General features: G+C 46.1%; 2 protein-coding genes across 2 annotated transcripts; both read left to right on the forward strand.

Annotated features, from left to right (window-relative positions):
• Window positions 1-283: 283 nt before the first annotated feature.
• On the forward strand, window positions 284-925 carry LOC121291346 (histone H1-like). The gene has a single exon (XM_041212414.1). The coding sequence runs from the start codon at window positions 284-286 to the stop codon at window positions 923-925; it is 642 nt and encodes a 213-aa protein (XP_041068348.1).
• Window positions 926-1,938: 1,013 nt separating this feature from the next.
• LOC121291347 (histone H2A-like) lies at window positions 1,939-2,328 on the forward strand. The gene has a single exon (XM_041212415.1). The coding sequence runs from the start codon at window positions 1,939-1,941 to the stop codon at window positions 2,326-2,328; it is 390 nt and encodes a 129-aa protein (XP_041068349.1).
• The last annotated feature ends 10,144 nt before the right edge of the window (window positions 2,329-12,472 follow it).

The following is a 12,472-nucleotide window of genomic DNA, read 5'->3' on the forward strand; positions in this document are numbered from 1 at the left end:
CCGACGGGGAACTGACAGGATCAGGAATTCTCCATTGGAGTCAATAAAAGTTTCACTGCCGGGTTCCCGAACAGACTTCATCCGACCGGCAGTGTTGACCTGAGAAGGGAAGGGGTTTTTTTTTTTTTTTGGCGCGATATCCAAGGCCTGGACCTGTCTGGCGATAAAACCCGAAGGGGGCGGGTCCTCCGCCCGGCGTTCTCTCTAACTCGCCCGCTTTCCGCTTTGATCTGAAGCCGCCGCCGCCGCGGCCCCCGCCACATCCTCCCGGTGACCGAGAGCAATGACCGAGACCGTCCCCGTCCAAGCCGAACCCCCCGCCGCCCCTCCCGCCCCCAACCTTCCCCCTCCCGCCGCGGCCCCCGCCCCCGCCCCCGCCCCCGCCCCCGCCCCGGCCCCGGCCGCCAAGAAGAAGGCCGCCTACCGGCCGCAGAAAAGCGGCGGCGCGGCGGTGGCCGAGCAGATCCTGGAGGCGGTGGCCGCCACCAAGGAGCGCCAGGCGGCCAAGCTGGGCCCCCTGAAGAAAACCATCTCGGCCTCCGGCTACGAGCTGGAGAAGGGCGGCGGCGGCGCCCGGCCCAACCCGCCGCTCAGCACCGTGGCCAACAAGGGATCCCCGGCCGAGAGCGGGGCCGGCACCTCCTCGGCCTCCCTCCATCCGGAGCAGCAGCAGGAGAAGGAGGAGGAGGAGGAGGAAGGGGGACCGGAGGAAGGAGAGGCCGAGGACGGCACCAAAGGAGGGGCCAAGAGGAAAGCGCCGACGGCCAAGAGAGCGGCCCCGAAGAGAGCGGCGGCCAAACGGGCCAAGAAAGCGGCGGCCAAGGGCCCCCGAAAGGGGACGGCGGCCAAGCCGAGAAAAGCTGCTAAGCGGCCGGCAACGTGCAGGCCTGTGGGGCGTAAGCGGGCGGCGGGGAAGAGGAGGTAGAGGCACGAGGAGCGGAGAAAGATCTGAAACACCAAAGGCTCTTTTCAGAGCCACTCAACATTTCCAGCCGAAGGAGCTAAAAAGAGACAATAATTAGCGGCTGGTGACTGAAGGCGGATTGAAAAAAAAACCACAAACAAAAACAGTAAAATTGCCGGGAAAACTCAGCAGGTCTGAGAATCTGTGGAGAGAGAGAGAGAGACAGAGTTAACGCTGTTATTCGGCGCTATTTTTACCCTTTGCTGCAGACAAATTGTGTGACTGCGCTCCGCAAAGGAAAATTAGATCCGCAACAGTGAAATGAAACAGAGCGGATGTTGCAAATCTGAAATAAAGAGGCGGGGGAAACCCAGATCGTACTGTGGGGGGAGGAAATACTCAGGACTTTTTCTGTTCATTCCTGGTCCATTGTGCTTCGTTTTGGGTTTGGTGGGGGGGGGGGGGGGGGGGGGTGGGGGGGCGGTTTCGGGCGAGAGTCAGCAAAATACTCAGGACAGGGAGGAGGGAACCAGGTTTTACCACGGGGCGGATGGAAGGCCCCAGACCTGAAGCGTTAACCGTTCCCGAAGTGGTGTCAACGCTGGACTCGAAACGTTAACTTCTCTGTTCCTGCCTCCCCCGGTTGCTGCATTTCCAGCGTTTTGTTGCTACCCTTTCCAATGTCCCTCCATCGCAGCGCTTGAGGCAATTAATTAGAAGGAAATTGCAGGAGGAAATGGGAATGTTTCGCGAAATAAAGCAAAATGTTTGCTGAATAAACTGGATTGAATAATCTGTGCCTCGTGCGTTTTACATTTAGTGGGGGGGGGGGAAGTGAAACATATTGGGCGGGAAATCTCAGCCCCAATCAGCGGGCGCACAGATACTGCCTTCCTATTGGGCCACTGCTGACAGCACATTGTCCAATCAGAAAGCCTAACCCCGATTCCCCCGGCTGGTATATAAAGAGCAGACTCCGCGGCTTCTCGCTCATTCTCCGGCTGTCGGTCGGGGAAGTGTTTTGAGGGAGGGACATGTCTGGTCGCGGTAAAACCGGAGGCAAAGGGCGTGCCAAGGCCAAGACTCGCTCCTCCAGAGCCGGGCTCCAGTTCCCCGTCGGCCGCATCCACCGGCTGCTGCGCAAGGGCCACTATGCCGAGCGGGTCGGGGCCGGAGCCCCCGTCTACCTGGCCGCCGTCCTCGAGTACCTGACGGCCGAGATCCTCGAGCTGGCCGGCAACGCGGCCCGGGACAACAAGAAGACCCGCATCATCCCCCGCCACCTGCAGCTCGCCATCCGCAACGACGAGGAGCTCAACAAGCTGCTGGGCGGGGTCACCATAGCCCAGGGTGGGGTCCTGCCCAACATCCAGGCTGTGCTGCTGCCCAAGAAAACCGGCCACCCCAGCAAGGTTTACGCCTGAAGGGGAGACACCGGGAACAGATCAAATCCACAAACCCCCCCCCACCACCACACACACACACACACACACACACACACACAAAGGCTCTTTTAAGAGCCGCCCACCTCCTCCTTTTGAAGAGTTTAACTGGGATTTTACTCCCGCTACTTGGCCAAGTTGTCCAATTTTTAATTGGGTGACCCAGGATGTTAGGAACTTTATACAACAACATTGGTCCTTTGGACTTTATAACACCCAATACAGCGCAGTTCACCACATTTTTCATTCTAAAAGCTAAGTCCTGAATTTTGCCAAATATTCTAATTTTTTCTATATTGAAATCGTCTGAATTTTCCAGTCCCTTTATTACTTAGTATTTTATTTTGCTTGTCTGTAGCCTACGAATTAGCACTGATTTTATTTATATTGTCGCCATAATTTTTTTCAGTAAATTATCTACTTGCTGTGCTAATTTTATTCGTGTCCTGTCTGAAGATTGCTCACCCTGCGGGCTCTGTCCACGTCTCTATTGAACAGTCCTCTTCAACTGGGTGTAGTCCGTATTGAGTAGTCAGTCTTCGTAATGTCCATCTATATTTGTCTCTGTTCCTCTGGCACCCTCTCCCTTTTATAGCCTCTGTTGACGAACATGACACCAAATCTCTTGGACTCTTACAGCACAAGGAGGCCATTCAGCCCATCATGTCCGGGCTGGTCAACAAAGATTGGACCACTAATCCCATTTTCCAGCACTTGGACCATAGCCCTGGAGGCTATGGCAACACAAGTGAATATCTAAATACTTCTTAAATGTTACGAGAGTTTCTGACTCAACCACCCTTTCAGGCAGTGAGTTCCAGACACCCACCAGCCTCTGGGTGAAAAACTTTCTCCTCAACTCCCCACTTAGCCTTCTACCCTTTAACTTAAATCTATGCCCCTTGGTTATTGACCCCTCTACTATTGGAAAAAGTGCCTCCTTATCCATCCTATCTATATCCCTCATTATCTTATGCGCCTCTATCAGGCCCCTCTCAATCTTCCTGCTCCAAGGAAAACAACCCCAGCCTATCCAATCTTTCCTCATAGCTCAGGCCCTCCAGCCCAGGCAACATCCTGGTAAATCTCCTCTGCACCCTCTCCAGTGCAACCACATCCTTCCTATAATGTGGTGACCAGAACTGCACGCAGTTCTCCAGCTGTGGCCTCACCAAGCTTAGGCTATAACCGTATCCTCAAGCTACATGTCCAAACGATGACATCTTTCTTTTGACCATGCTCCAACAAACTTGATCTTTCTTCCATCTTACCCAAAACTACTTTACCAATTGCTCTGCTTCACCAACTGATCTTTAACGTTCTTCTGTGGATCCTTTATTTTATCCTAGAATTGGAGTGAAAAGAACTTAAATCAAGTTCAATGTTCCCATGTGGCGAGTGTATTCGGCCATCAATAATTCTCCAGAGGGATAACAGTGGCTATAAAAGCAACATCCTGGTGAATCTCCTCTGCACCCCCTCCAGTCCAATCACATCCTTCCTATAACGTGGTGACCAGAACTGTACACAGTACTCCAGCTGTGGCCTCACCAAGCAGTAAGGGTGGCAGTGTTTGGAAAATCGCTACATCGGGTTTTCACGCTAATTAATGAAAACCAATAAATAATGTGACTGACTGTACACTATAGTTTCATTGTTACACTGAATCTTATAATGAGCTATATTTTTAACCCTGTTTGTGGTTTTACCAAAAAACAGCCGAGAGGTGAATTGAGGAAATGGTGGTTTGGGACCTTTGTTGACCAAATAATTTTGAAGCCCCAATGTTTCAAAAAGAAATGGTAAATTTCTGCGGATTGCGCAAACAAAGAGCCTGCTGCACCAGAACTGAAAGTGAAAACATTTTGATGCCAGTGCCTGGTTGTGAGGAGAATCTAGATTTTTAAATTTTAAATTAAGTATTTAGATGAACATTTGAAATACCATAGCATATAGGGCTACAGGCCAAGTGCTGGGAAGTGGGATTAGAATAGAAAGGTGCTTGATGGTCAGCCCTGACACAATGGGCCGAAGGGCCTATTTCTGTGCTGGACAACTCTGTGACTCTATGACTCTAATTTAATTTCTATACTTTTGAGGCAGATCCTGCTGTGGAACAGAAGCTGAAAGCTGGTTGGAGGATGTGGAAGGACACAGATCAGTACTGGTTCGGTATGGGGCACCTGCCTGGGAAGCTGGCTGGAAAATAGCTCGCAAGGTCAGGCTGCCTATCAGGAAGGTGGAAGGTTGTGGTGCAAGAAAAGGCAGTGAACAGCGACTGTCAGCTCAGCACAGCTGGGGAGCTGGGATTGTGACTGTGAATAGACGCTGGAGTCCAACCTGGCCTACCCATGGAATACAGTCTCAGAAGAAGAGATTGAGCAGCTGGGTGGCAAGCTATTGCAGGAGAAATGAGTTTGCAGGCAGAAGAAGGAAGAGACCCTCCAGTCTGAGGTGGATCTGGCCTGGAGGCAGCTTTGTGTAGAGCAGAGACAAAATAGCCCAACACCAAAATCACCATATTTTCCTTGCTTTGGCCAGTGCTATGATCTCAGCAGAGACCAGTAACTTCCTTTAAAACAGAAAAAATTAAGAATCCCAGTCATTTTCTACAAATATAAAGGGACAAGACTCCACAGTTTAAAACAGAAGAATTTTTACCGTACAAGAGTCAACAAAGCAAGGTAATAATAATTTGGTCTCCATAGGCTTTGCAAAGAAAGAATGAGAAGCTTTTCATGAGCATATAAATTGTAGAGGTTTTTTGTGTTGCATTGACTGATTCGATGGTATCTTGGGTATGACCAGTGAGTCATGACATTGACATCACACTTCTCCCAGCTGCGTAATACTGTTGCACTTTGATGCCACAGCTCAGACATGAGCATGTGTCAAGTTTTACTAATATTGAATTACATATAAGCATTGTCACCAATAAAGATTCTCAGAGGTCAGCTCTCCCACCACTTAAGAAGTTCTTCCTCACAGCCGCTCCCTTCATCTTGTGAAAAATAGTTTAAACCTATGTGTTTTTTAAATTTATTCTTCCATGGGATGCAGATGTTGCTGGCTGCACCAGCATTTGTTGTCCACTCCTAATTGCCCTCAAACTGAGTGGCTTGCTAGGCCATTTAAGAGCCAACCACATCACTGTAGGTCTGGAATTTATATGTAGGCCAGACCAGGTAAGGATGGCAGATATCCTTGTTGAACTATCCACCCTTACTAGCTTTCAATTCTGGAGCATTTATTAATTGAATTTAAATTCCACCACTAGCCATAGGGCACCCATATCCCCAGAGCATTAACCTGGGCTTACTGATCCAGTGACACTACCACTGCACCACAATGCCATCTTAACTCTAGGGATAAGTCGAGGCAATATAGGCCACATGGCACAATTCTAAAGAATGTGTCTCCTGTACCATCAGCAAATGGGAACAGCTTTTCTTTATCTACCTTATCTAACCCTGTCATAATCTTGTACACCTCTATCAAATCTCCCCTCAATCTCCTTTGCTCCGAGGAGAACAACCCCAGCTTCTCCAACCTAACCTTGTAACTAAAATCCCCACCCCTGGAACCATTCTGGTAAATCTCCGCACCCTCTCAATGGTCCTCACATCCTTCCTAAAGCGTGGTGGCCAGAACAGGATGCATTATTCTTGTTGTGATCTAACCAGAGCATCATAAGTGTTCAACGTAACTTCCTTGCTGTTGTACTCAAAGGTCTCTATGCATGAGCCCAAGATCCCATATGCTTTGCTAACCACTCCCTCAATATGTCCTGCCACCTTCATGGACATGGACAGCAAGGTCCCTGCTGCACCTGCACGCTCTTTAGAATTGTACCATGTGGTCTATATTGCCTCTCCTTATCCCTTCTGCCAGAATACATCACCACATACTTCCCTGTGTTGGATCCAACTTGGATGTACAACTCTTTATTCCTTCACCCAAGTCAGCAATAAGTGTGATGAAAAGCTGAGGCCATGGAACAGATTCCTAGGGAACATGGCTTGCCACATCCCACCAATCTGAGAATGTTACCTCTGCAAATCTGCAGGCAAATAACAGAGAAATGCAAGAACTACAGAGTGGTGATGCTGGGGTACATCAATTGCCCAAATGGCAACTGGGATCAAGTTAGAGAAAGGGAAAAGAATTTATGAAATGAATTTTGGAAATTTTCCTTTACTCTTTCATAGGATGTGGGTATCACTGAAAATACCAGCATTTGTTGCCCATCCCTAATCGTCCTTGAATGGCTTGTGAGTCCATTTCAGAGGGCAGTTCAGCTCGACAATATTGTAGGCCAGAACAGGTAAGGTTGGCAGATTTCCTTCAAAATTAGCAAACAATCAAAGATAGTTTCATTGTCACCATTATTGGGACAAACTTTCATTTCCAGATTTTGTTAACTGAATTTAGATTCCAGCAGCTACCAATGTGGGAATTGAACACAAATCCCCAAAGAATTAGGCAGGGTTTTTAAATTACCAGTCTAGAGATATTACCACTACACCACCACTTCCCTTGGTGCACCTGCAAGCTAATGGGGAAGGATAAATTATTGGATCTGGCGCTGATGAATGAGGTGGGCCACTGGACCAAGTGTCAGTGGGACAACACTTGGGGAAGAGTGATCATCATATCGGAAGATTTAGATTAGCAATAGAGAAGAGCTAAGAACAAGCTAATGTAGAACACCTAAATTGGAAGTTGACTAACTTTGGTGGAATGAAGGGAGATCTAGCCAGAGTAAAATGAAACCAATGTTTCATGGGAAATGTTAAAATGGGACAACGGGTGATCTTTAAGGAGGAGGTCAGGTACAGGCTAGGTACAATAAGATGGAAAGGAAGGGGAATCAAAGTCAGGGGTCCTTGGATGATGAAGGAGTTGAAGGATATGAGGAAACAATAATAAGAGGATTTATGAAGCTTGTCAGGTGAATCCTTCAAGTGAGAACTAGGCCAAATAAAATAAGTTGAAAAGGGAAGTGAAGAGAAAACTAAGATAGGCAAAGAGAGAATGTGAGAATAGAATGGCAGTAAACATAAAAGCTAACTCAAAAAAATGTTCTGTTTTTCAATTCATTCATGGGATGTGGGCATCGCTGGCTAGGGATGGGCAATAAATGCTGGCCAAGCCAGCGACACCCATATCCTGTAAATAAATAATTAAAAACAAATTATTAATCTCTAGTTGCCCTTGAGAAGGTGGTGGTGAGCAGCCTCCTTGAACCGCTGCAGTCCATGTGCTGTAGGTATGCTCACAGTGCTGTTAGGAAGGGAGTTCCAGGATTTTGAACCGGTGACAGTGAAGGAACGGTGATATATTTCCAAGTCAGGATGTTGTGTGGCTGGGAGGGGAACTTCCAAGTGGTGGTGTTCCCATCTATCTGCTGTCCTTGTCCTTCTAAATGGTAATGGTAGTGGGTTTAGAAGGTGCTGTCTAAGGAGCCATGGTGAATTCCTATAGTGCATCTTGTAGATGGTACACACACTGCTGCTACTGTGCACCGGTGGTGGAGGGAGTGAATGCTTGTGGATGGGGTGTCAATCAAGCGGCTGCTTTGTCCTTGATGGTGTTGAGCTTCTTGAGTGTTGTGGGAGCTGCACTCATCCAGGCAAGTGGGGAGTATTCCATCACACTCCTGACTTGTGCCTTGTAGATGGTGGACAGGCTTTGGAGAGTCAAAAGGTGAGTTACTTGCCACAGAATTCCCAGCTTCTGACCTGCCCTTGTAGCCAAAGTATTTATATGGCTAGTCCAGTTCAGTTTCTGGTCAATGGTAACCCCTAGGATGTTGATAGTCAGAGATTCAGTGATGGTAATGCCATTGAATGTCAAGGGGCAATATCCTATCTTGTTGTTGATGGTTATTGCCTGGCACTTATGCAGTATGAATGTTTCTTGCCATTTGTCAGCCCAAGCCTGGATATTATCCAGGTCTTGCTGCATTTGGACAGGGACTGCTTCATTATCTGAGGAGTCATGAATGATGTTGAACATTGTGCAATCATCAGTGAACATCCCCACTTCTGACCTTATGAGGGAAGGAAGGTCATTGATGAAGCAGCTGAAGATGGTTGGGCCGAGGACACTACCCTGAGGAACTCCTGCAGTGATGTCCTGGAGCTGAGATGACTGATCTCCAACAACCACAACCATCTTCCTTTGTGCTGGGCATGACTCCAACCAGCAGAGGGTTTCCCCCCTGATTCCCGTTGACTCGTTTTGCTAGGGCTCCTTGATGTCACACTCGGTCAGATGCTGCCTTGATGTCAAGAGCAGTCACTCTCACCTCACCTCGTGAGTTCAGTTCTTTTGTCCATGTTTGAACCAAGGCTACAACGAGGTCAGGAGCTGAGTGGCGCTGGCAGAACCCAAACTGGGCATCAGTGAGCAGGCTATTGCAAAGCCATTGCTGCTTGATAGCATTGTTGATGACCCCTTCCATTACTTGACCAATCATCGAGAATAGGTTGATGGGGTGGTATTTGGCCGGGTTGGATTTGTCCTGCTTTTTGTGTACAGGATATACCTGGGCAATTTTCCACGTAGCTGGGTAGATGCCAGTGTTGTAGTTGTACTGGAACAGCTTGGCTCGGGGTGCAGCAAGTTCTGGAGCACAAGTCCTCAGTACTTTTGTCAGGGCCCATAGCCTTTTAGCCTAATATTTAGGCTATGTCCCATATGAAATGCCCACATCTACCAAATCCTGGAATTTGACCACCCAGAGTCAGACACTGTACAAAATATGGCACAGATTAAGAGTCTATCAACAAGATAAAAGCAAAAATGATGTTACCACTGGGATGGACAAAGTGTGCAGTTTATCTATCTCTGCTACATCACAGGTCATATGATCATAAGATGGAGGAGTAGAAGTAGACCATTCAGCCCATCGAGTCTGCTCCATCCTTCAATGAGATCATGTCTGGTCTGATAATCCCCAACCCCACTTTCCTGCCTTTTCTCCATAACCCTTGATTCCCTTACTGATTAAAACCTGTCTATCTCAGTCTTGAATTTACTTAATGACCCAGCCTCTACAGCCCTCTGTGGTAAAGAATTCCATAGATTGACTACCCTCTGAAAGAAGAAATTCCTCCTCATCTCTGTTTTAAATAGGTGATGCTTTGCTCTGAGATTATTCCCTCTGGTCCTGGACTCTCCCACAAGGGGAAATGGCCTCTCAGCATCTACCCTGTCAAACCCCCTAAGAATCTTATATATTTCAATAAGGTTGCTTCTCATTCTTCTAAACTCCAATGAGTACAGGCCCAACCTACTCAACCTCTCCTCATATGAAAATCCCTCCATACCTGGAATCAACCCAGTGAGCCTTCTCTGGACTGCCTCCAGTATATCTTTCCTTAGATAAGGGGACCAAAATTGTTCACAGTATTCTCAGTGTGGTCTAACTAGTGCCTTGCATAGTTTTAGCAAACTTCCCTTTTTTATACTCCAGCTCCTTTGAAATAAAGGCCAACATTCCATTTGCCTTCCCTATTACCTGCTGAACTTGTATGTTATCTTTTTGGGATTCATGCTTGGGGACTCCCAAATCCCTCTGTGCTGCAGCTTTCTGCAGTCTTTCTCCATGCAAGTAATATTCAGCTCCTCTATTCTTCCCGCCAAAGTGTATAACCTCACATTCTCCCACATTATATTCAATCTGCAAAGTTTTTGCCCACTCACTTACCCTGTCTATATCCCTCTGTAGACTCTGTGTCATCCTTACCTTTTGCCTTCCCACCCATTTTTGTGTCATCCACAAACTTGGTGATAGTACATTCACTTCCCTCATCTAAGTCATTACTATATATTATAAATAAGTGTGGCCCTAGCACTGATCCCTGTGGCACGCCACTAGTTATACGTTGCCATCCTGAAAATGCCCCCCTTATCCCAACTCTCTGTCTTCTATTAGTTAGCCAACCCTCTAGCCATGCTAATATATTACCCCCAACACCATGGGCTCTTATCTTATTAAGTAGCCTTACGTATGGTACCTTATTGAATGCCTTGTGGAAATGCAAATATATTACATCTACTGGTTCCCTTTATCTATCCTGCTTGTTACCCCCTCAAAAGATTCTAATCAATTTGTCAGGCATGATTTCCCCTTCATGAAGCCATGCTGATTCTGCTTGATTATAGTGTTCATTTCCAAATGCCCTGCTGTTACATACTTTATAATAGACATTAACATTTTCTCAATGACATGTTAAACTAACTGGCCTATAGTTACTTGCGTTTTGCCTCCCTCCCTTTTTGAGTAAGGGTATTACATTGGCAGTTTTCCAATCTTCTGGGACTTCTCCAGAATCCAAGGGTTCTTAGAAAATTACTACCAGTCCATCCATTATTTGTGTAGTTACTTCCCTTATTATCCTAGGATGCAACCATCGGGTCCAAAGGGCATATTGGCCTTTAGTCCCATTAGTTTTCCTAGTACTTTTTCTCAAGTGATAGTTATTTTATTTATTTCGTCCACCTCTTTTGCCCCTTGATTATTTTGTATTTTTGGAATGCCATTAGTGTCTTCTACCATGAAGACTGAAGCAAAGTATTTATTCAACTCCTCTGCCATTTCCTGGTTCACCATTATTATTTCCCCAGTCTCATTCTCTAAGGGACCTATGTTCACTTTGGCCTCTCTTTTCCTTTATACATATTTAAAGAAGCTCTTACTGTTCATTTTCATATTACTTGCTAGTTTATCCTCTAAGTTTATTTTCTTCCTCTTTATTATTTTTTGGTCATCTTTAGTTGGTTTTTAAAACTTCCCCAATCCTCTGGGTTACCACTAATCTTTGCTACATTTTTTCTTTCAATTTGATACTATCCTTAACTTCCTTGATCAACCATGGTTGGTTTATCCCTTTCCTTGAATATTCTCTCTCACTGGGATATATCTTTGTTGTGAGTCATGAACTATTTTCTTAAATGCCTGCCATTGTTCATCAACTGTCTTTTCTGGTGAACTCCTCTCCCAGACCACGTCAGCCAACTCTGCCCTCATTCCTTTGTAATTACCCTTCTTTCAATTTAGTACTGCTGTTTCCAACCCAAATTTCTCACTCTCAAACCAAATGCTAAATTCTACCATGTTATGGTCACTATTTCCTAGGGGGTCTTTTACTCTGAGATTATTTGTTAAACCTGCCCCATTACACATTACCAGATCCAAAATAGCCTGATCCCTGGTTGGACCCACAACATATTGTTCTAGGAAATTGTCCTGAATAAACTCTATGCTTTCTTGTTCATGGCTACCTCTGCCAATTTGATTCCCCCAATCTACATGAAAATTAAAGTCACCCATGATTAATGTGCTGCCTTTTTTATGTGCCCCCATTATCTCATGATTTATCCTCAGTCCTACAGTGCAGTTACTGTTAGGGGGCCTATAGTCTACTCCCAGCAATGTCTTCTTCCCCTTGTTATTTCTTACCTCCACCCACATGAATTCCACATCATCCGATCCAAGATCATTTCTTGCTATCACACTTAATCCATCTTATTCTAACAAAGCTATCTCACCACCCATTCCTTCCTGCTTCTCCTTTTGAAAAGTCACATATCCCTGAATGTTTAGTTCCCAGCTTTGATCTCCTTGTAACCATGTCTCCATAATAGCTATAAGATCATACCCATTAACCTCTATTTGTGCTGGTAATTCATTTAATTTGTCCTGCTTACTACGTTCATTTCAGCAAAGAGCCACTAATTTTGTCTTTTTACTACTTTTTCCCCCTTTGACCCTATTTGCTGCTTTTTTTATGTGTGTACACTCTGTCCCTTCCTGTCACACTCTGGGTATCATTACCTAATATAGCTGCCCTACAAGGCTGCCATATCCTTTTGCTTTGATAGCCTACATATCCCCTCTCCAGAACCCTCTTGGTGGCAGGACACACCAGGAATGTAAATGTTTAATTTGCTCACCAAATTCATCAATTATTTACCTGTTAGACTCAGAACAAAAGAAAGTTTAACCAGGCTTCTTTCACCAAACTCAGAAAGATTGGTATATACATAAAATGAAACTTCTTTTTTAAAGCAAGTTGCGAGAACAAGTCAAGGCACAATTTGTAATCTGGACATGTAA

This window comes from Carcharodon carcharias, chromosome 19 (assembly GCF_017639515.1).
Source record: "Carcharodon carcharias isolate sCarCar2 chromosome 19, sCarCar2.pri, whole genome shotgun sequence".
NCBI classification, from domain to species: Eukaryota; Metazoa; Chordata; class Chondrichthyes; order Lamniformes; family Lamnidae; genus Carcharodon; species Carcharodon carcharias.